The sequence below is a fragment of the Nylanderia fulva genome, unplaced genomic scaffold (assembly GCF_048542155.1).
Source record: "Nylanderia fulva isolate GAGA-0341 unplaced genomic scaffold, ASM4854215v1 Scaffold324, whole genome shotgun sequence".
Lineage (NCBI taxonomy): Eukaryota > Metazoa > Arthropoda > Insecta > Hymenoptera > Formicidae > Nylanderia > Nylanderia fulva.
In genome coordinates this window covers 90061-115848 of record NW_028190395.1, presented here as the reverse complement: position 1 = coordinate 115848, position 25788 = coordinate 90061, and the positions used below count along the sequence as shown (strand labels likewise).

Sequence of the window (25788 nt, the reverse complement as noted above, 5' to 3'; positions counted from 1 at the left end):
GTAAAATTTTTAAAATATTGACCATATCTTTTAAACCCTTCAATTTTCGTATACATTTAACTTTTATGCAGGAATAATGGGGACCAATCAAAAGGTGCAAAGAAAAAAACAGTTCAAAAGACGTATGTAATTCAAAAAACAATTCCCAGCAAACAAAAATTATAATTGCTATTAAACCCTAATAACGTGCATGTAACGTAACATACACGTGTTGTAATTTCCTTAGGTTCTATTATTTATGTAATTATATCCTAGATAAATATGACTTAGCGAAAGAAAATTCTTTTGGGATCTACAATATCGATGCTATCTGGGTATAAATTTCATATTAATAACATTGTTTATACAAATGTTATCATGAGTGAGAAATTTCTATATTTTATGAAAATGCACGTTATATAGGATTATATACAGTAAAATAGCATTATATTTTTGTTGCGGGTCCCTTTTCTTTACACCAATTGGTCTCTTTATTCTGTGCTTTAAAAAAAAAAAAGTATGATAACGTAAAATGAACTTTTACAAAGTTTTAATTTTTGTAAAACAATCTTATAATTCGAAATTTTAAAATTTCCCCCAAAATACTTCAAAAAAAATGTTTATTATAATGTTTTGAAAAGCTGTCGAATAATAAAAAAAAATATTAAAAAAAAATAAAGGATTTCATTTTTTTTATAATTTGAAACTGGAAAAAGTCAAATCTTTAGATTTTATAAGATCATATTTTTGATATAATTGGCCTTTGCCCGATTTTTGAACACATGTACATATTAATATATGTTTATGCATGCATATATGCACCATATACATGTATATATATGTATATATTTCTTTACATATATAAATGCATGCATAGATGCATACATATATACAAATACATAACACATACATGTATACACATACGTGTATGGTATAAGCATACGTGTATGGTACGTATATTGATATTACCTGTAATTTTCTATAAATTACAATGTATGCAGTACGCACAATCGCTTTTCTCCTCTTATCACTAATTGAGAAAATAGCAAATATATTCAAACAACCAGCTGCATAGTTTTATATATATAATAACAGAATATTATATAATATACAAACATTTTTAATGCATATATAGAATGAAATGGGCCCTTCCATCGCCCATTCCCCGTGAGAACGCAACCATAATATATGTACTTTTTTTGTCTCTCCGATTTTTGCAAATGAGACATTTGTATTAGACACTTTTTTGCAACAATATTATTAGAATTACACATTTCTAGTACAATAAAATGATAAATTTTTATTAGTAGGAAACGGCGACAGTTTATTTTCTGCTATAATTATTTAAGAAATGTTGGTCTCATAAGTTTAACATCAGCAGAATATGGTCTCATTACAAGGATTTCCTCCTAAAGCTATAGTTGTAGCAAATGCGGCAGCAAAGATTCCACAACATATACCATCAGGTTGAGTTTGAACGTTTTCGAATATTATATTATTTTTATTTATTTGTGGATAACGGCGATGAATGTAATTTTTTTCTTTAGCCTTCAATGTTTCGTATGTACAGCCAGATAGACTGTCGTACACTCGAAGCTTAGTGCCATCAAAAGAAATACATCGCCAGTGATTACTGCAATTTTCTCCAATAATTTGTAAGCTTTGTTGTTACAACTTGCTTCAATTATATGAGGATATAAAATATCTTTTTTTAATAACTAGAACGCATATGCAAATCGTTCTGGGAGAAGATATTTTAGAAACAACTAACAGACGAATAATCGTCTCTGATATAAAATATCTTTTTTTTAATAACCAGAACGCACATGCAAATCGTTCTGGGAGAAGATATTTTAGAAGCAACTAACAGACGAATAAATCGTCTCTGATATAAAATATCTTTTTTTAATAACCAGAACGCACATGCAAATTGTTTTGGGAGAAGATATTTTAGAAGCAACTAACAGACGAATAAATCGTCTCTGATATATAATATCTTTTTTTAATAACCAGAACGCACATGCAAATCGTTCTGGGAGAAGATATTTTTAAAGCAACTAGCAGACGAATGGATCGTCTTTGGCATGAAATATTTTTTTTTGTTACTACTGCAACTTTATAACTATTATTATTACTATTGTACTATTGTAACTACTATTTATTATTACTATAATATTTCTACTACCAACAACTATTTAAAATAAGCAGAGACTGCTTTATTTTTCCGAAATTGTTACTTTTAGAAAATATGTATATATATTGTTGAGAAATACGGTAATATAATATATTTTTTTTATTTCGGAGCAAACCGTTGAGAATGTTTGAATATCTTTTTCAAGGATGATGTATCGCGATGGAATTTGAAAAACAGCGTGATAGCCTCGTGATCACTCGCGCCTAATAGGCCGAAGTATCTCGCCTTACTTTAAGGGATCCAATCACGATAACGCGCCCTACGCGCGCTCCAAAACTCGCGCTGTACTCACAGCAGTCTCAATCGAGAGAGCGAAAAGAGAACACTCTTGTACATAGCGTTCTGTGCTAATCGAAAAAGAAATAAAGTTACGATTCGACACCAAGTGCAAAGTTTCATTCAGAAAACCCGAACCCGGCGATAACATTAACATACAAAATTGGTCCTTCGAGCCGGATCTGTGAAATTAATCGGATGAAACTGCGACCTTGTTCTCAATCACGCGTGAATCAACCCGAGAGTTTCGGACACTTCCCAGTGTTCCGGAAGCCTTGTGATCGGACGTTTAACGCGTTCTCGTTCGTTGCGGAGCTCTGTGTGCGAGAGTGAGACCGCGCTACACGACCAGCTGTCGCGCGCTCAGAGACAGTCTCTCTCTCTCTCTCTCTCTCTCGCTCTCTCACGAAGACGCGTGGAGCGAGAGAGACAGCGCAACGACGCGCGTTCCGACGCGCTCTCTCTCTCTCTATCTCTCTCTTGCTGCGGCTCTCTCCCAAAGACCAACATTTTTGCAGTACAAGCGCCGCTATCACGCGCTTTGCAATTTTGCCCTTCGGACGGCAGTTAAATGCCGTTCGAGAATAGCAACTGCACGTGTACTCCGCTACCCGTGCCCAGTGACTCTCATCTCCGGTGCCGCGATCACGTGCCAGTGATGGAATTCTCTAACACCGCGGGTGACAGTGAACATTGTTGCAAGTAACCCGCGCGCGCGCCGCAATCACGCGCTTAGCAAGTCGTTACACACAGTGACTCTCATCGTTTAAAGGTGACTCTCATTAATTGTGAGCCGCTATCACGCGCTACGAGCCAGTGAATCAAAACAATTCCTGGGCATTAATTTAAGAAACTTTCTGCATGCTTGCAGTACCAGGCGCAGGACGTCGTGCGCGCAACTATAAAGCGCCCGCCTCCTGCTTCTCTCCTTGACTCTTGTCAACTTTCGTCGAATCTCGACATTCTTAAACTACAATAAAGGTGCGTGATTTCAAGTGTGACTTCGCTAAAACGCGTTTTGCTATCACCACCGCACCATTATGTGTACTTTGCTCTAAGTGACAAGGATAGCCACTAACGGCCGTCGTGACGACGCCAAATCGCGCTAAAAATTAACTCTTTCTCGCACGCTCGCGCTTCGAGCCGAGGAATTTTTCCTCGCCGAGCAGCCGCGCGCGCCTTCTGCTCCCGTGAGTGATAAAATAATAGCTTACATATTCGGCATCGAGACTATGATGTCGACCACCGTGAACGATCTGCTCATCGAGCAGAGTGAAAACATTAGCTCGCTCAAAAGAGTCCTCGTCAATTTCAAAAAGCTAGCCAAGCCGAACGTGACCCTCGCCAAAACGCGAGGTCGTCTTGCCACTGCGGCGGAAATCTAGGGGCGCTTGCCGCTCCCTCCACGTCAAGCTTCTTCAGATGGCAACGCCGGAGCAGAAGAAGGCCTTATCGTACTTCGAGCAGGACGAGTTTCTCGCAGCTGAGGATGTCTACAACGATGTGGCCGATCTCCTTCATGAAACGATAAGTCGATTTACACCAACTCAAATCGCGCTTAACGATCGTAGTCTCGATTCCTCCGTTCGCGAACCTAACAATCATTGTTTTCATTTGCCACGCATCACGCTCCCGAAGTTTGCCGGTAAATTGACTGATTGGGAAAACTTTCGCAATATTTTCGAGTCTCTCGTAGCAAACAACGACGCTCTTTCAAATTCCCAGAAATTTCATTATTTAAAAACGAGCGTAACGGGAGATGCTTCACTGTTAATCAATAATTTAAAGATTTCGGATGCAAATTATGAGTCGGCCTGGCAATTGCTAACAAACGAGTACGATGATAAACAAGCGTTAATTTATTCGCATCTGCATGCATTTTTTTAATTTTCCGGTGATGAGATCCGAAAATGTAAGCGATCTTCGCAAGTTACGCGACACAGTGTCTGCATCATTAGCCGCGTTAAATAACCTCGGTCGTCCGGTAGAGCAATGGGACGACGTTCTTATATATATAATCACGCAAAAGTTTAGCGCGAAAACGCGTACAGAGTGGAATCTGAAGCGAACGAAACGCGACGAGCTCCCTACTTATCAGGAACTCAGTGAATTCTTAACGCTTCGCATTCGCGGACTATCTGACTTTTCGGATGCGAGCACAGACGCCGGCTCCGCGAAGCACGATAAGCCGCGTTCGTCAGTCAATAGCGTGACCGTCGCCAAATGTATTTGCTGCTCCGGCGAGCATCCAGTTGCGAGATGCGAAACGTTTATTAAAAAATCTGCTTCACAGCGTTGTGCTTTTGCCCGTCAACATAAGATTTGTTTTAATTGCTTAAAGCCCGGGCACTTTCCGACGAAATGCCCGAGTAAATTTCGATGCAGACAGTGTAGTCGCATGCATCATACACTGTTGCATTCCGCGTATTATGGCGCCTCTGTCAGTACAGAGGCTTCCGCGGCGACTACCTCTGAGTCCGCCTCGAGCGTCTCTAACGACTCGCTAGTTCCGCCGAAGGTACCGCCAGTTGCGAGCGTCCAGACAGTACCACCCTCGCTCGATCGACCTCCCAACGTTCTTTTGGCCACGGCGTGGGTCGACCTCCACACAGAAGAGGGTCGATGTTTGAAAGTACGTGCGCTGCTGGATCAAGGATCCACTTTCAGTTTTATCTCGGAGTCGCTTTCACAAGCTTTGCGCACTAAACGGCAACGAGCCAATTTGCAAATTAAATGTTTCGGCGAAAAATTCACCGGTACTGCTAAGTCACGATTAACGCTTCGATTAACCCCGCGTTCGAAAGCTGATCCGAGCTTTCCTCTGGAAGCTTACGTATATCAACGCATTACTTCGTATGCCGCGTCGCAAGTTCAGCCGTTCGAAACGTGGCCACATTTACAGGGTCTCTCCTTTGCGGATCCTGATCCTTCGAGTCACCACCAAATTCACTTATTGATCGGTGCTGACCTTTACGGCTCACTTTTGCTGCGCGATATCCGTCAAGGTCCTATCGGTACTCCGACCGCTCAATTGACCGCTCTTGGTTGGGTACTCTCTGGCCCTACGACTAGTAGGTCCACCGCTTCTGCTGAAGCCTCCGTATTGAACTGCGTGTCTAATCCGGACATCCACTTGCTTCTCCAGAAATTCTGGGAAGAGGAGGAAATTCCTCACCCTTTACCCCTCACTGAAGAGGAGGAGAGGTGCGAAGCTCACTTCGTTGCGAATCATTACCGGAATTCGCAGGGACGTTATACCGTCCGATTGCCATTTAAGCATGATCTCCCGATAGAAATCGGTGATTCTTTATCAATTACAACTTCGCTGTACTATAAAATGGAGAGCAGGTTACGACGTCAACCTGAGCTTCAAGCTCAGTATAATGAGTTTTTAAAAGAATATCGCGCTCTCGGGCATATGACAAAGGTGGAGGACTCTGAGCATTCCGAGTTCAAACCCGTATACATATCGCATCACCCTGTCTTGCGTGATTCGAGCTGTACCACTAACTTACGCGTTGTTTTCAACGCCTCTTGCAACACGAGCAACAACTCCTCTCTCAACGATCATCTGTTGATCGGTCCGAGGTTGCAACAAGACCTCCCCGCGATACTGTTGCGCTGGCGGCAGTGGCGCCTGGTCTACACTGCGGATATTGCTCAGATGTTCCGCCAGATCCTCGTGCATCCGTCTGACACGGACTTTCAGAGGATTCTTTGGCGTTCGTCGGCTGACTCGCCGATCGAACGCTACCGACTTCTCACGGTGACGTACGGGCTGGCCCCAGCCCCGTACCTTGCGATGAGAGTCCTGAGGCAGCTCTCCATTGATGAAGGAGCTCTCTATCCCGCTGCCGTTTCAATTCTGCGCGAGTCCTTTTATGTGGACGACGCGCTTTTCGGCGCGGACGACGAGGCCTCGTTAATTGAGGCTCGTATACAACTGGTGGAAATACTAAGAAAGGGTGGATTTCAGCTCCGTAAATGGGCATCCAACTCCCTCTCCCTTCTTCAGGGGCTCTCGGCTCATCAGCCGGAAGTGAAAAATCACTTGTTAGTAAAAGAGGATACTCTCAAGGTCCTAGGTCTTTCGTGGCACTCGCAGGACGACTCGTTTCAATTCGTGGTCACACCGCCGAAAACGGTCAATCCAACGAAGCGCTCAATTCTCTCTTTCACGGCTAAGTTGTACGACCCGCTCGGTTGGGCGGCTCCGTTCGTTGTAACCTCTAAAATTCTGTTACAAGAGTTATGGCTTCTCAAGTACGACTGGGATACGCCTCTCCCTGATATATAGTTACAATTTATTATAGATTACAATTTACAACAAATAACTTTGATATTCTTACAAATAAAGAATAAAGATGAGAGAAAGAGAGATGATATAAATTTTTTATTCTTTAATAATTGTAAGAAAGGGGAAAATATCTTTATATATATATTATATATATATATATATATATATATTTATATGTATATATGGAATATGTGGATGTATTTATAATACAATAAAATGTTCGATTTAGAATCGAAACGATTTTCTTCATAGCCGCACTTGTCATCTTGTTCAAAATATTGGTATAATCTGAAATTTTATTTCCAATTAAAACATGTTTTATAATATGTTTTGCATGAAATTATTTATGTTAATCAATTTTTTTAAGCTGTCAGAATAATATTATGATTCTATAAACTATTGGTGAGATTGATTGATATTGTTGAGATTACACAATATATACATATATATACAAGATATAGATATACAAGATGTTCTGCAACCATTTAACAATATTTAATACTTTAATATATTCTAGAGATAATTACAAAAAATAATTACAAAATAATCTATAATTACAAAAATAAATCTAATATAAAAATATTAAAAACATTAATACGATAATATTTACTCTCATTATATTTTGGTGTCATCGGTAGTATCACTTTTGTAGCAAAACTGCAAAAAAGATAAGCACTCTAAAATATTTTAAAATAATATTTCTTTATACAAATTTTTAAATAGATATAAATTTGACGTTTTTTAATTTGTTTAAAATTATAACAACTGTCGCTAAACTTTTAATATATATGAAGCTTTTGTATAAAAGCTTTTATTGTGTATATGCTTAAAAGACATACCCTTATTTTTACTATATATTAGTAATTTAAGTACTTGAAATAAGTGATTAATTGGACTTACTAATGATAAATTAATTCTATAAGGATAGAATAATCAGAAGAGATTCTTTTTTCACAATAAATTACAATTATATATAATATAAGACTATAATATATAATTACAATTATATATAATATAATTATATATAATATAATTATATATAATATAAGACTTGATACAACATGGATTAGCTCTTTTCCATTGAATAGTTCAGTGATTAAAGCAATTCTGAGATTAAAATGTATGCATACATAGCTACAGATTTTGATGCAAACTTTGTCACATGAGTTTAATATCATTATAATTACTCATAAGTCAAAAACTACTCTGATTTCCACATCATTTTCCTAAATCTTCAGATTTTTTAAGCTAATCTGCAAAATAAAACGTCATTGAAAGAGTATTGTATAATGGTTGCAGAATACTATATATGCACAGATCTCAAGTTCCTATAATTATTAATATATTTAACCACAAAAAATGGGTCAAATTTTAGCTTAATTTTTTGACATCTTTGAATTGCTAATTTGTAATTAGTAAAAAATCATAGTATTCAGATGAACCAACGTTTAAATTAAAGCTTGAACATTTTTTTATTAATGCAAAAGACCAGAATTGAATGATAAAAAATGTTATACAAAATGGCAGATGTTAAAGATAGACATTGAAAATGGAGAAAAATGTCTTTTTAAAATTTTTGTATAGCTCATTGGAATCGGCTCCTAGATACAAAAAATATGAGCTTTTAAGTTCATTATATATAATACCTTAACAAATCCATATTTAACAAATTTTTTTACAATTTTTTTATAAAGTTATACTGTTTTAAAAAATGTTGCAAAATAGACTTTTTTAGTAACATTTGCAATTTAGAAACAAACTATCATGAAAAATTTGTTCAAAAAAAAAATTAAAATGTAAACTTTAAATTTTATAACCTTTTTATCGATAATAAACAAAAAAATTATATCATTATAAATGTTTATTACCGGCAATTTTTTGTGTTTATTATTGGCAAAAAGATTAAAAATTTGAAGTTTATTTTTTAATATATCTTCAAAGTTTATATTTTAATTTGTTTTTCATGATAATTTGTGTGTGTGTGTATGTGTGTTATCTAAATTGCAGATTTTACAAGAAAATATCTGTTTTGCAACATTTTCTTCAAAACAGAGTATACTTAATTTTGTCAAAACAAAAAATTGTAGAAAAATGTTTAAAATATGGATTTGTTAGCAAAGTAATGAGCTTAAAACTCATATTTTTTATACCTGAGAGCCGATTCTTCTGAACTAAGCAAAAATTTAAAGAGACATTTTCCCCATTTTTTATGTCTATCTTTAACGTTCGATATTTTGTAAAACATTTATTATAATTCAATTTTAGTTTTTCTTCTTATCAGTGTTTACTGTTATCTAAATAAAATTATATAGATAATCATTTAGATAAAATCTTGGCGTCATCTTATCTTTATATAGATAATAAATGTATCATTTATACATATATATATACCTGCATCTTAGATGAAAAAAAGTATTATTTTCACGAAATTATCTAGAATAATATTCAGATAATTTGGTTTAAAGTCATAGCACAAAAGAATACTTAATTAGTAGAACTTCAGCAGTAATGGATAATTTATAAATAAAACTATAAATATATTTTTACATTTTTTTATAACTGTATTTACATAAACGGTCTCAAAAAAATATTATCTGGAAGTTATCTAGATGCATCGCCATATAATTTTATCTTTTATTTAGATATATTTAAACGAATTTATCTTATAGATATAAATAGATATTTATATCTCTAAAATGCATTTACATGTTTTTATTAAATCTTTATCTAGCTGATTTTAAATTCATCTAAGCACTGCGTGTTATTAAATGAAATGTTTGGGCTTTAATTTAAGCGTTGATTTATTTCAATATAATACTTTTTACTGAGTTATTAAATTCAAAGATGTCAAAAAATTGTGCTAAATTTGGTAGCCATTTATTTTGCGGGAGAGTGTCATACACACACACATACGCACACTCACACGTATACAAAACATAAAATTAATGCGTATTATAATATTAAATTTACCTATTGAATTATTGATGAAATGAAAATTGCTAATTGTATAAATAATAATGGAAGATTAATTGACACGTAGCCAGCAGAGTTATCTGAAATTAAATAGAACCATTTTTATTAGAATTCAAATATACATATATAATTACTTGAATATATAATAAATATACGTATATTTACATATTACATAATATTATATATATATATATATATATATATATATTATAACCCAGATAGCCACAGTAATTATTATGACATTATTTTATCAAAATGCATCATTTGCCATCAAAATGATGCATCATTTACCATCAAAATGATGCATTTTGACATCAAAATGATGTCATAATAATTACTGTGGTTATCTGGGAATAAGATAATATATTTAAAAAAACTTTTCTCTTACCATCATTATTATCAGATTCTGATTTGTCTAAGGCTTGGATTTCCATTTTACGATGTAGCTTCGTTGTAGTAGTTGATGTAGTAGTAAACGTTCCTACATGACAAAAATATCATATTTATTCATTCAATGGAAGTAATGTTACCAATAAATAAATGATAAAATCATATTTTAGTAAATTACAAGTTATTTAACAACAAATAAATTAAAACTATATATATATTGTATATACATATGTATCTATAATTAAGTACCGTCCGTCTGTCTGTCTGTCTGTCTGACCGCGAACTACTTCCGCATTTGTGGACCAATTTTCATCAAATTGGTACCAAAATTTCGCAAATTTTCCGGGGAGGGTGATAATGATGATTGCTTGTAAGTTTTACGTCTCTACCCACGCACCCACCCACGCAAACGCATATTTATGGACCGATTTTTTTGAAATTGGTACCAAAATGTTGCAAATTTTTTGAAGATGGCGACGATGTGGTTTTTTTAAGTTTTATCCCACTCACACATCCACCCACGCATTCGCACATTTATTTACCGATTTTTTCGAAATTTGTACTAAAATTTTGTCGGGGATGGCCACTATATGATTTTTAAAAATTTTTATCACCCTATTCAATCACCCATGCACCCATCTACGCAGCCACCCACGCACCAACACATTTATAGACCGATTTTCTTGAAATTGATACCAAAATTTTGCATATTTTTCGGGGATCGCTACTATGTGTTTTTTTTAAGTTTTATACTACTACATACGCATCCACCCACGCATTCATACATTTATTGATTAATTTTCTCGAAATTGGATATCTATTTATATCTATATATACACAAGTTGCAAATTTTTTGGGCAGTGTGAGATGGTGATTTTTTTAATTAAAAAATTTTTTTTACTATAGAGGAGGCTATGTTTCCGCGAAAAAAATTTTTTGCAAATTTCTATACCAATGTGTTCAGAATGTTCCAATCGAGAAATCACATTTAAAAATAAAATTTTTGTATGTAAAACTTCCATCCACGCACTCACACATATTGATTTATTTTCGGTACCAAAATCTTGAAAATTTTTGGGGATGACGACGACAGACAGACAGACAGACGGACGGACAAATAGACAGACAAATAGATATTAAATATTATTAATAAGTATCATTAAATATTATATATCTTTGGTTTTGTAAAATAAAAAATTGTGTGAAAACTAATAAGAGCGGGGTCAGTGTTGGGTAAAAGCTTTGAGGCCCACGCGAAGCGCGGGCCAAAAAGCTAGTATATATATGTAAGTACCGTCTGTCTGTCTGTATGTCTGTATGACCGCAAACTACTTCCACATTTATGGACTGATTTTCATTAAATTGGTACCAAAATGTTGCAAATTTTTCGGGGGTGGTTGCTGTGTGGTTTTTTTAGTTTTTGCCCACTCACGCATACACTAACGCATATGCGCATTTATGGACCGATTTTCACGAAATTGGTACCAAAATTTCGCAAATTTTTCGGGGATGACTACTAGATGCTTTTTTTTATTTTACCATCCACCCACGCACTTACACATTTATTGGCATATTTTCACGAAATTGGTACCAAAATTTCACAAATTTTTCGAGGATGATTACTAGATGTTTTTTTTTTTAATTTTACACTCCCACCCATGCACACACCCACACATTTACGTTTTAATTGATTGATTCTCTGGAAATCGGTACCAATATAGTGCCAATACTTATTGTTAGTAATAGAAATCGGTACTAGGCCATTACTTCGCCAGTAACTATTTTCCACTTGGGTATATTATGTATTGATTCCGAGAGCCGATACAATATTTTTAAATAAATTAAATTTTCAACTAAAATACAAATTTAAATTTCCTAGGCTAGTATATTAGACCTAAATGGCAGTGTATATACATAACATTTCAAATTTTTTGGATTAGCAAAAGTCAGCACGGATAGTAAATGTAAGAGAGAGAGTTTCAAGAATTAAATAAATTTTAGTAAACAAAAGAAGGAAGTCATAAACAAAGTTGTGGAATAAATGATTGTTACAAGGTTATATAATCTGAGATAAATACGAGTAGACAGATCAATAAATAATCAAATTTTAAAATCTATTGCTTGGCAGGCGTAGACTGAAAAACTAAAATCAAAATAACTTTTGCAGTCAAGGTATACCTGTATCCAAGGTCTTAAAATAGTTGACCAAAATCAAGGATTAGATTGGGATTGTCTTAAAAAAAGTTCTTATAAACATTAGTCCAAAAACCTCTCCTTCAGGTGTTACAACTCATTGATGGCTTCTACATATTGAATTGCCAAGTCCGCGTTGACAGTGACGACTTAATTCAAAAGAATAAAAATATAAGAATCTCTATATGTATTGTTTTATCGATAAAAGATGTACAATAATGAACGAAAATAACATAATTAACTAGCGATTTGAGGCCCGCGCGAAGCGCGGACCTCAAAGCTAATATTCCTCAAAGATTTTACTTTTTTTATAATTTATTTTTAGATATCAAATAGTTAAAATAAAGTCGCCAGTGATGAATAAAAATATAATTTATTAATTATTCGACCTGACTGGCCAATATAAATTGTTAATACGCAAAGTTTCGACCCTTGGGTACGGATCCTTATCAAGTGTTACTTTCAAGATGTCAATTAGAAAGATGTAGGATTACTAATGTATTAGTATTTAACAATTTGTATTGGCCAGTCAGGTCGAATGATTAATAGAAGTTATATTTTTATTTTTATTAGTTTTATTTATAGAGTTTATTATTAGTTTATCTATACTATTTATATAAAAACACAGTTTGTCAGTTGGATAGATTTGTATTATCGATGTTTAAGATTCATTTCAAATATAGACGTATTAAAATGAAATTTGAATAAATGATTGATTCTTTATCATCTTGGGAGTGTTAGACTGTGTTAAAATTTGTTCAGCTTTTAATGTCAATGTGTTCGAAATGTATTAAAAGGTCGAAATTTTAAGGATTTTATATATATTTTTCTGAGAAAAAAATTTTTATATATATTCTTCTGAGAAAATTCTTTTGATATTTTTTTGACATTAAACTGATTTAACTTTTGATTTTTTTGACAAAAACTTTTTTTGATGCATATTCACCCCTCAAAAATTTTTTTCTCAAAAGAATATTCTTACACAGCCGAATTTCGACATTTTTAATACATTTCGAATACATTGACATTAAAAGCTGAAAAACATTTTTTTGATGCATATTCACCCCCAAAAAAATTTTTTCAGAAGAACATATTACGCAGCCTATAACACCCCCAAGATTATAAAGAATCAATCCTTAAAATTTCATTTTAATCGGTCTACGTGTTTTAAAGATTATTGCGAGGACAAACAAACTGACAAACTCTGTATTTTTAAATAGTATACATATAATTATTTCGACTCGAGCTTCACGCGGGCTTCAAGACCTATATCTAACATTTTTTTAAATATAATATTTTAAGTTAAGAGTTTAACAAGGCTCTGTAATATAAATATAAATTTAAAGTGTAAGACAGGCAATACGAGCCAATCGCGGAAGACAGTGCGTTATCCCAACGAAACTAAATTTTTTCGTTAGAATTAAATATCTGTGCACAAGGCACCAAATTTTACTTGATTACAGCCAAGATTTTCAAATATGAAATAATCTCATATTTGAGATTTAATTTCAATAATCCTTTAACCCTCCTACGGAAATAAATAAATAAATGCAAGAGAATATATTAATAATATTTTTAATATATTTTTATATTTTTATATTTTTAATATATTTTTAAAATATTTTTTTCGTGAGCTTAAAAGCTAGCTATACACACACACACACACACACATATATATATATATATATATGTATGTATATATACATATATACAAATACCGTCTGTCTGTCTGACCGCGAACTACTCCTTAATTAATGGACCGATTTTCTCGAAAATGGTACCAAAATACGGTTGCAAATTTTTCGAGGTGAAAGCTTTTAGCTTGATATCTCAAAATTTAGGAAAACTAGAAAATGTGTATTTTTTAGAAATTAAAATTTTATAAAAATCAAAATTTTTCATCGATCATCACAAAACTCAATACCAAACATTATTTATTAATAACTTATTTACGTAAAAAAAATTACTCAAATATCTTAAAATTTATTAAAATTAGAACAATTAAAAACGTTTCTTAAAAATTCAAAATTAAAAAAAATGAATTCTTTCATTGATTCTCATCAAATTCAATACCAACCAACTTTCAATGCTAATCTATTTATACAAAACAATTGATCCCGATATCTTAAAATTTACCAAAGTTAGAGCAACAGACATTTCTCGAAAAATTAAAAATTTTAATATAAATAAAATACTATATAAATTTTTATAAAAAAGTGTTGTACTACTTTACTTGTATGCTAATTTTAAGCGCTGTAAATCAAATACTTCTTGAGACATTTACATTTTAAATGTACACATACATGCATTCATACACACAAAATTAAAAAAAAATAAAAATAAAAGTTTGAAAAAAGTTACTTTCTGATGTTTTGGAGCATTTTGAACACACTGGCATAGAAATCCGAAAAAAAAAATTTTTACGAAAACAGTGCTTTCTCTAAAATAAAAAAATTTTAACATTTTAAAAATACATAGTGGCCTATCCTGAAAAATTTGCATTATTTTGATACCAATTTCGAGAAAATTGGTCCATAAATGCGCACGCACGTAAGTGGGTGCGTCGGTGGGGGTGTAAAACTTAAAACAATTGCCATCGTTGTCATCCCCGAAAAATTTGCAAAATTCTGGTACCAATTTCGAGGGAATCGGTCCATTAATGAGAGAGTGTGTGGGTGGGTGGATAGGTTTGTACAAATTAAAAAAAATCATATAGTGCCATTTTCGACAAATTTAGAAAACTTTGGTATTGATTTCGAAAAAATCGATCAATTAATGTGTGAATACGTGGGTGGGTGGGGATGTAAAACTTAAAAAAACTACATCGTCGCCATCTCCGAAAAATTTGCAACATTTTGGTATCAATTAAAAAAAATCGGTTCATAAATATGCGATTGCGTGGGTGGGTGTGCGTGGGTGGGTGAAAACTTAAAAAAACCACACAGCAGTCTTCTTCGAATAATTTGATACCAAACAAACATTTTGATACCAATTTGATGAAAATCGGTTCATAAATGTGGGAGTAGTTTGCGGTCATACAGACAGACAGACAGACAAACAGACGGACGGTACTTATTGTATATAGATATAATTAAAAAATTGCAGTACTTCGTTAAAAAACCACCATCGTCGACATTTCCAAGAAATTTGTCTTATATATATTCGGTCAATAAATGTGTGAATGCGTGAGTGGGTGGATGGAGGTGTAAAACTTTATAAAACTTAAAAAAACACTATCGTCGCAATCCCCAAAACATTTGCAAAATTTTGGTGCTACCAATTTCGAAAAAAATCAGTCAATAAAGGTGGAGGTGTAAAACTTAAAAAAACCGCTATCATCGACATTTCCAAAAAATTTTCATAATTTTGATATAAATTTCGTGAAAAAGTTGATTAATAAATTTGTAAATGCGTAAGTGGATACGTGAGTGGGTTGGTGGAGTTGTAAAGCTTTAAAATAACATTTAAAAAATACATACACACATTTTTTCGGAAATGGTGACAATAATGGTTTTTGATACTGATTTTGAAAAAATCAGTCAATAAGTGTGTGAGTGCGTGGGTGGGTGAGTGGGGATGTAAAATTTAAAAAATTCATCATTATCGCCATTCCCGAAAAATTTGTAAAATTTGGATACAAATTTCACGAAAAAAAAATCAATTAATAAATTTGTAAATGCGTGGGTGAATACGTGGGTAGATTAGTAGGATTGTAAAAATTAAAAAATTCATATATAGTAGCCTCTAAAAATTTCAAACATTTTGGTACCGATCTAGAGAAAATCGGTCAATAAATTTGTAAGTGCGTAGGTGGGGGTGTAAAACGTAAAAAAATCGCCATCGTTATCATCCCCGAAAAATTTGCAAAATTTTGGTATTAATTTCGAGAGAATCGGTCCATTAATGAGGGAATGCGTGAATGGGTAGGTACGGTTGTTAAAATTTAAAAAATTATATAGCGACTGTTCTCTAAAAATTTCGAAAATTTTGGTACTAATTTTGAGAAAATTGATCAATTTTGTGAGTGCGTGGGTGGGAGTGTAAAACTTAAAAAAATTGTCATTGTCGTCATAAAAAAAATTTACAAAATTTCGATACCAATTTCGAGAAAAAGTGGGGGTATAAAACTTAAAAAAACCACATTGTCACACTCCTTGAAAAATTTGCGAAATTTTGGTACTAATTTGGTTAAAATCGGTTCACAAATGTGGAAGTAGTTCGCGGTCAGACCACGGTCGTATACACAGGTCTGGAAACTCTTATGGTGGGGGTAAGGCTCTTAATGTCATGATTTGTGGTTCATAAATCGGTCGCTAACCTCAGAGCGCTGTGATCGCTGAGTAAAGAGCTTATAGCGGGGAGCACACACTCTTGCATAAGCGCATAAGCATATGCATAAAAAATTCGATTGGTTGAATTTCTTATGTACACGTTTATAGACCAATCAAGATTATTATGCTTACGTTTATGCGCCTATGCAAAAGTGTGTGCTTATAGTCTTAAACTCATTTACTAGCCTTTCAAAATGTTCTATAATGTTTATATAAATCAGTTTCTCTGACATTGCTTTTATCAAATCTTTTGAAATTAAAATCTCCATATTTAATATTTCACAAGTTTAATTTTTCTATTAAAAAATATATAACATCACATTATTGTTACAATATCAATATACATAGTAAAATATATCTTGGGGCGGCGGGTGGCCGTGCACGCTGCGTCACCGAAACTCGCTTGAGGCAAAGAGTAAGTGTAACGCAGGTTCGAATCCTACTCAGACCCCAAGTTCGTGATCATCTTCGCTACTTATAGTATTTTTATTTTTAAATGTCTCAGCATCAGTGATCTTTCCAGCATGTGATCGCTGTAATCGCTGAGTAAATACTAGAAAGCGACAAAGTAATGATCCATCAGAAACACTTCCAAACAAAAGACCAAAATATAGTTGTCGTTGCAAAAAGAATAGTCTATCGAAATTTTGCGGCTGCGTAAAACAAAAAATTTCTTGCAAAGCAATATGTAAATGTAATATTCAACTTTGTGAAAACAAGGTAATATTTATTGTTATTTACTGATTTATAAAATGTTTTTATCGTGAGTAGCATTTTTAAGCAACTCTACGTAGAAATTAATTTTATTTTACAGGATACACATGATAATACTGCACATGCTGGAAAGACCACTGATGCTGAGACATTTATAAATAAAAATACTATAAGTAACGAAGATGATCACGAACTTGGGGTCTGGGTGGGATTCGAACCTGCGTTACACTTACTCTTCGCCTCAGGCGAGTTTCGGTGACGCAGCGTGCATGGCTACCCGCCGCCCCAAGATATATTTTACTATGTATATTGATATTGTAACAATAATGTGATGTTATATATTTTTTAATAGAAGAATTAAACTTGTAAAATATTAAATATGGAGATTTTAATTTCAAAAGATTTGATAAAAGCAATGTCAGAGGAACTGATTTATATAAACATTATAGAACATTTTGAAAGGCTAGTAAATGAGTTTAAGAGTCTTCTTTTAAGTGAGTGATATTACATTTTGTATTATATTTCAAATTTCCAAATTATATTCTCATTCTCATGTATTATTCTAATGATATACCTTTTTTTTGCAACTTTGTCGAATAATACAAATTTTACAAGATTAATAAAAATGCATAAATTTATCTGTTCTGCACTTTATTTTTATAGTAAAAGATATATCGGAACTTATTGTAAATATAGAATCCTGAGAAGCTTGAACAATATTATATTGCTTAAGGGGAGTGTGATTTATTGATTTACATAATAGAAATTAGTCAATATATCCTCTGGAATCTTCAATACAGAGAATTATAGATAATATTTTGCACGAAGATTTTCATCTTTTGGCACTTGAAAAGTTGACCATTTTTCTATGCACTTATATTTATTTGTTGTACAATTCGGCACAACACATTCCGACGGCATTTTAATAAAATTTTAATTAAATAGATATGACATATGATATATATGACATATGAGTTATGATATAGTCATTTAAAAAAGAAAGAACTCTTACTATGCGATCACAGTGCCATACGGCTAGCGGTTAACTCAAGAAACTTTTGACATTCATTAAGAGCCTTACCCCCACCATGAGAGTTTCCAGACCTATGTATACGACCGTGGGTCAGACGGACGATACTTATAATATACTAGCTTTTCGGACCGCGCGAAGCGCGGTCCTAATATAGTTTTTATAAAACTTTATTTAATATAAAAGAGATAGTTCTTTTGTTTTAAATATTTTATTTCGCAAAAATAAGCACCGTCTGTCTGTATGTCTGTCTGACCGCGAAAATATTTATACAGATATAATTAGATATATTATGCAATCAAAATATTTATTAAAAAATTAAAAAAATTTAAAATTAATTAATTATTATTAATTTTTATTTTCCATTTCTAAATTCTTCAATTTCTCTTTGTCTTGCTGACATTTCGTCCGTGCTGCTATGCTCATCATATAACTTATATCACTCCAATTTTTTTTCGTAAAAACATAGCCTTCTTTATGTTAAAAAAAATTAAAATCCCACCATCTCATCACACTCCCCAAAAATTTTGCAACTTATATATATAGATATATAGATATAAATATTGTAGGCCAACCAAACGAGCAAAATTACAAGATATAAAGATTTATTAATAATTAAATTCTCATTCCATTAGAGAAACAATATACAACGTAAACGTTTCGACTGCACTACAGTCTTCTTCAATACATAAAACTTAATGTATACTCAAACTTAATAATACTCAAACATTAATGTAAGTTGAAAGATTTTTCAATTTTTCTCTGATATTAATTAATTCGCGTAAAATCTCCACAGCATGATTAAATGTCGCAAAACTTGAAATCTCAGACTAATCGTCTTACTTATCCATTGTTCATTAGCGAAGAATCGTTAACTTTGTATTTTAATATTTAAGTTTTATGTATTGAAGAAGACTGTAGTGCAGTCGAAACGTTTACGTTGTATATTGTTTCTCTAATGGAATGAGAATTTAATTATTAATAAATTTTTATATCTTGTAATTTTGCTCGTTTAGTTGGCCTACAATATTTATTTCTTTTAATTTCGTTAATTTATACGAGCCTTTCATTAATTAATTTTATATAGATATAAATAGATATCCAATTTCGAGAAAATGAATTAATAAATGTATGAATGCGTGGGTGGATGCGTATGTAGTATTGTAAAACTTAAAAAAACAACACATAGTAGTGATCCCCGAAAAATATGCAAAATTTTGGTACCAATGTCGAGAAAATCTGTCTATAAATGTGTTGGTGCGTGGGTGGTTGCGTAAGTGTGTGAATAGGGTGATAAAAATAAAAGAAAACACATATTATCGATCCCTGTAAAATATTCGAAATTTTGGTACCAATTTCATGAAAATCCGTTTATAAATTTGTTGATGCGTGGGTGGTTGCGTGGATGAGTGAATAGGGTGTTAAAAATTTTTAAAAATCATATATTAACCATCCCCGACAAATTTACAAAATTTTAGTACAAATTTGTGAATAAATGTGTGAATGCATGGGCGGATGCGTGATTGGAATAAAACTTAAAAGAACCACACAATAGCTTTCTATTAAAAATTTGTAACATTTTGATACCAATTTCGTGAAAATCAGTCAATAAATACGTATGCACATAGGTGGATACGTGGATGGGTGCGTGGGCGGGTGAATAAGGTGATAAAAATTTTTTAAAATCATATAGTAGCCATCCCCAACAAAATTTGAGTACAAATTTCGAAAAAGTCTGTGAATAAATGTGTGAATGCGTGGGTGGATGCGTGGGTGAAGGTGTAACACTTGAAAAAACCACATTGTCGCCATCTTCAAAAAATTTGCAACATTTTGATACCAATTAAAAAAAAATCGGTCCATAAATATGCGATTGCGTGAGTGGGAGCGTGGGTGGAAGCGTAAAACTTACAAGAAAGTACCATCGTCACACTCCTCGGAAAATTTGTGAAATTTTGGTACCAATTTGATAAAAATCGGTCCACAAATGTGGAAGTAGTTCGCGGTCAGACAGACAGACAAACAGACGGACGGTGCTTATATATATAGATAGATAGAGTATGTGCGTGTGCGTGTGCGTGCGCGCGTGTGTGTCGGTGTATAGTGCACCTACACACTTGCCACTAACCAGTATAATAGACAGTTTTGCGAGACACATTATACGTTGCCTTCGGTATACTGAGTAAACATTTGACAATTGTTGCTTCCGGTAAATCTTCATCCAATAAGGCAACGCGTGATAAAATATTATACAGTCCATCCTCACGCAACGTTACGGTGGGATTTCCAATTTGCTCTTCTGGAATATCTCTGCAATGACACAAATGTAATAATAAATACAAGTTAAATGTGTCCCTTAACAGTCTGCATTATCGACAGGAATTACTATTTCGTATTTCTAATCTTTCGTCGCATTAATTTGACAGAGTTAAAAATGTTTCTCCATGATTGTAATACATATGTATATCAATAATCTCAGGAAACTCCGATTTTATATGGAAAACGAGAAATTACGAAATTATAGTTTTCCTTATTTCTCAGCCATAAGTAATGTCAAATCAACGTCAATTCGTCGTCGAATCGACATTGATTGGTCGAATCGACGTCAAATCAACATCAATTCGACGTTGATTTAATTAATCATTTCTGGCTAAATTATTTTTGTCTCAATATGGCGTCTCGAATTACTGATAAACTGTCAACGTATAATATATGCTTTATACAAAATATATACTTTATATGAACGTAAAAACAAGTTTGCTGAAGTTGAAGTACGCGGAAGAAACATTCTGTTATTTTTGAAATTCAGATTAAAACAGAGTCAGTAGCCGGCGGTACTGTCACTTTCAAGCCTTATAACTCAAGAAGTATTTCATAAAAAAATTTTATTATGCTTTGGAAAGTTCTCGAGATAGCTATAAGAATATGCAATAAAAAATAGAAGGTTCTATTTAAGAAATCCATTCCATTTAAGGCTCTATTATACTTACAAGGCACATATACGCATGACTCGTATTATAGACTATACATACATTATATGTATATACATACATATACATATACGAGTGAGTCAATTAAAGTGTTACAGACTTTTATATCTTGGAAACGAAGAATTTTAGAGAAAAATGTTTTAGACAAAAGTTGTATGGTTTCAAGGAAAACATGAGATGGTGTCATTAATTTGACTTTGAATAGTCATTTGAAGGTGACCTTTACGTAACCTTCAAATGACTATTCAAGGTCAAATCAATGACACCATTTCATGTTTTCCTTGAAACCATACAACTTTTGTCTAAAACATTTTTCTCTAAAATTCTTTGTTTCTAAGATATAAGTCTGTAACACTAATTGATCACTCGTATATATATATATATGTATGTATATACATAGATATAATGTATGTATAGTTTGTAATACGAGTCATGTGTATGTGTGCCTTGTAAGTATAATAGAGCCAAAAGCAACAGACATTTATGTTTAAGGGGATGCTGACTCTATTTTATCGATAAATATTATCTTTATTTAACTATTTATTGGCTATACAGAATGAAACATCCTTCATTAAAATTAAAGTATTCATAATAAGAAATCTAGGCTACTATGTACATATATGTATATAAAAAAGAAACAAGAATGCTAAATAATTACAATTTTTATATCGTTTAGGTTAGGTTGACCTAATGTAAAAGACCAATAAGAAAACTAATTATTTAGCTTTCTTGGTTTATGTGATGTCTTCAGACTAGGCTAAATCACGGAGCACGATAATGTATTTAGCTATATATATTTATTTCACATTTGCAGTAAGTATAACAAAACTAGTTAAGTAAAAAGGTGCACGGGGTACCATGTGCTCGCGCCCATGTGTTCGTGCACACACACTACACTTTCTCCACGCGCTCGCCCTCGCGGCACACACTCGCAGTCTCCTCACGCATGCTCACACACACTCCACGCCTTGCTCACGTGTACTTGCATATACTACAACTCTCCTGCCTCTTTAAATGTTGTTTCTGTTCAGGCGAGGAGAGCGTCGCGGTCCAACAGCATCCTTTTTGATAATTTGATCGACGTGTCTCCTTCTCATGTTGTTATTTTTATCTTTGACTGCGAAGGTGGACGGTGAGGTCTGCTTTACAATTTCTGCTTCCACACGCTTATCTGATCTTACGCTGAAGTCATCGATAACAACCTTGTCTCCTGGTTAGAGATCGAGTTTCCTACTACCTGCTCCTGCTACGATTTGCGCACGCTACCGCTTATCAACAATTTCAGTTAGTCCCGGGCGTAGTGAGTCGAATCTCGTTCGTAATTCCCCCTTGTACATTAATTGGGCAGGACTCCTACCAGTTGTACAGTGCTCGATACTTCTATAGTCAAAAAGAAACATATTAATCGCATTACCTACACTTTCTCCCCCTTTTACAATTTTTTTCACTTTGTCTTTGAATGTTTGTACAATATTTTCCGCAGCTCCGTTCGTCGCAGGGTGGTAGGGTGAGCTAAATGAGTGTTTTACTCCGTTTTCCCGCAAAAAGATTTAAAATTCTTCGCTTCTAAATTGTGGGCCTCCATCAGTAACGCAGTGTAGCGGAAAACCGTATCTTGCGAACAGTAGTTTAAATTCATCTATCAATCTGTACGCTTTTGTGTTATTATTAAAGTTTATAATTTCTGGCCATTTTGAATGCGCGTCTATTACTAATAAGTACATTTTACCGAATAACTCTGCAAAATTACAATGAATTCTCGACCATGCTTTGTCTGGGTATGGCCAAGTTGTTAATGGAATGTGAGGTGGTTTTTTTCTCTCATCAAACGAATATCGCATTCTTTGACTTGCTTTTCAATGTCATTATCAATTCCTGGCCACCAGACGTATGATCGAGCAAACATCTTAATCTTAACAATGCCTAAGTGAGTACATGAAGTTCTTTTAATATTAATTCTCTCATGCGTTCTGGTATCACCGCTCGTAAACCCCAAAACAGACATCCTTTTTCTACTGATAATTCTAATCTTTTATTAAAAATACTTTTTAAATCATTCGACATAGTTTTGTCATTTTTTGGCTAATTACTTACAAAATATTTAATCGCTGTTGAGATTAACGGATCTCTTTTGCTTTCTTTTTCGAGAGTTTTATGGTTGTACGTTATTACACCGGTTTCAAAAAAATTAACCTAAGAGAAATTTGTGTCAATTATGTTTGTGTTATCCTTGATTGGTAACCTCGAAAGCGCATCACAATTTGCATTTGCTTCGGACTTTACATGTTCAATTTCGTATTTAAAACCTGATAGGTAATAAGCCCATCTCTGTAATCTATTATCTGCTGTTTGTGGAATGCCCTTTCGTGGTCCCAAGATCCATTGTAACGCCTTGTTATCTGTTCTTAATATTATGGTTTTTCCGAAGATAAATTGATAAAATCTCTGAAAACCAAATATTATTGCCATTGCTTCTTTATCCATAATTTTCCTGTTTAATTCATGTTTCGGTATTTTCTTTGATGCGAATGCAATTGGTCTTTCTTCGCCATTTTTATACTTATGTGATAAGATCGCTGATAGTCCATAATTTGATGCATTGCATACCAATATTATTTTTTCATTTGGATTATAGTTTACTAATACTTTTGGCGAAACCAATTCGTCTTTTACCCATTTAAACGCTCGTGCACATTCAGCGTTTCACTCAAATTTGTCTTTGTGCGACAAGTCATACAACGGCTTTATGCGAACTTTGCGAGTCTATATACGAAGACTACTCACGTAACCCAGATAGCGTCCCGGCGAGAATAGAAGACGGAACCACAATCATAACTGTAGAATTATAGTTAGGCTCCATGTCGTAATTGCTACCTTAAGGGTAATACATTCTTCCCCCTCCTTCCGCATCGTGCAACCTTTGTCGGAAAACCCTTCGTCGTGGGTATCCCCGGAAAAATTTCCGTAATACGACGTTGTCTCGCGCAATAGTTCGAGCACGTGCAACGCGAATCATACACTCGCGAATAACACGCCGCGACTGCGAACGGGACGTAACAATACTTAGGGTTAGAATTTTAGAATTAGAGTTAGGATTTAGAATTTGGACTTGGAATTTAGAAGTGCGACTGTACTGTTCGGTGTCGCGCAGAGAACTGCCGAAATTCGGGACTGCTCTGAGGTCCTTCGTTTCGGCGGCTCGGGCCTGCGGCGGCCTAGAGAGGGGGAACTCTCCGGAGTAGGGGCTCTCACCGTGGTGGGAGACCCTTAGGCGCTACGAAGCGCCACGCTTAATTTCTAGGCGGAGTTAAGCGTCATGGCCGGCTTTGGCGCACTTTTCAAATGATGTTTGATAGTTTTAAGATTTATTCCTTATAGATAGAAAAAAAAATTTACATACCCGGACATAGTAATGAAGCCGGACGTGACACCTCCCCCCTTAAAAGAAAATGTTGGACCATGTTCCAACGTTTTCCGAGCTTAGTAGTAGAATTTACAAAGTATAATTTTGTTAACCTATCACTGAGTCTATACTCCTTCGTTGAGGAGATTGCGCAGTTCTTTGTAGTCTATAGGCACTTCACTTTGGACTTTTTCTGTCGGGGGTGCAAAAACTTCGGTCGTCGAAGGGGGATTTAGGGGTGTTAGCTCTCGTCCGTTGTCCTGGTTCTCGTCCGCTGGTTTTCCGAGGTGCAGTAGAACGTTTGTTACTGAGGTCCAAACGGCTCCCAGGAGGTGCAAACTCCATCCATATACGGAATGGAGTGCGTAGCCATGTATCAGTGTATCGATAATTAGTTTGGCGACACGAACGATGACGAATATTCCGAGGACTCCAGCGCTTGCTGATCCGAAACTTACGAATCCTTTCCACAAGCGGGCTCCCGTATTTTCTGCTAGCTGGTCGAGGGTTTTCTCGTCCAACAGGTTTAGCATAGAGAAGCTTTCCGCGGGGACTTCTTGTCCCATTGCTCCTCTAGCAATTGTATTGAGCATAGAGGGTTTCTTCATGGGAAACATAATGTGGTCGCGAAGACGATCAAGGTCTTCGCTGGTATAGATGCCGCTGGAGGCGAGTGAATCTGGACTGACGTATCTCCATTGTGGTTTAGTTAGTGGTTGAATCATCGGCGGCGCCATTGATTCCACTGGCTTTGAAGTTAAACGATACCAGATGTTGTGTACTTGATACATCGCTGGAAGTAGTTCGTGGCAATCCCTGGGTGTTCCTGTTTGGGTAAGTATCCTTGATCTTGGCAACAGGAAGAGGGATTTGTTTTGGTGGGTGACGGGGAGTTCGTTGTAGCATCTTTCAGCTTGCCGTACTCGGCACTCCACCGGTACGCATTTGATCAAATGGAGGACTTCGCCTGCCGTAATGGCGGTGTAGCCTGGTGCCTTCATGATTCGATGCGCCATTT

The 25788-nt window shown here is 34.3% G+C and overlaps 2 protein-coding genes across 2 annotated transcripts; one reads left to right on the top strand and one right to left on the bottom strand.

The window, feature by feature from the left end:
- Positions 1-4847: 4847 nt before the first annotated feature.
- LOC114936378 (uncharacterized) lies at positions 4848-6746 on the top strand. Its single transcript, XM_029309556.2, has one exon. It carries the CDS (start codon positions 4848-4850, stop codon positions 6744-6746), a length of 1899 nt encoding a protein of 632 aa, XP_029165389.2.
- Positions 6747-6989: 243 nt separating this feature from the next.
- Positions 6990-24775, bottom strand: LOC114944443 (uncharacterized). Its single transcript, XM_085484904.1, has 5 exons — positions 24768-24775; positions 20506-20687; positions 10108-10200; positions 9717-9799; positions 6990-7034 (listed from the first exon to the last, which is right to left on the bottom strand). The coding sequence occupies exons 1-4, from the start codon at positions 24773-24775 to the stop codon at positions 9717-9719; spliced, it is 366 nt and encodes a 121-aa protein (XP_085341030.1). The 3' UTR covers positions 6990-7034.
- Between the last annotated feature and the right edge of the window lie 1013 nt (positions 24776-25788).

Bases quoted from the DNA above. Each gene is read 5' to 3' on its own strand.
- LOC114944443 (XM_085484904.1), bottom strand. The intron at 10,201-20,505 runs GTTAGTGGCAAG...TTTGTCATGTAG, and splicing joins CAAAACTGTCTATTATACTG to GAACGTTTACTACTACATCA. The intron at 9,800-10,107 runs GTAAGAGAAAAG...ATTTAATTTCAG, and splicing joins AGAATCTGATAATAATGATG to ATAACTCTGCTGGCTACGTG.
- LOC114936378 (XM_029309556.2), top strand. From the start codon at position 4,848: ATGCATCATACACTGTTGCATTCCGCGTATTATGGCGCCTCTGTCAGT.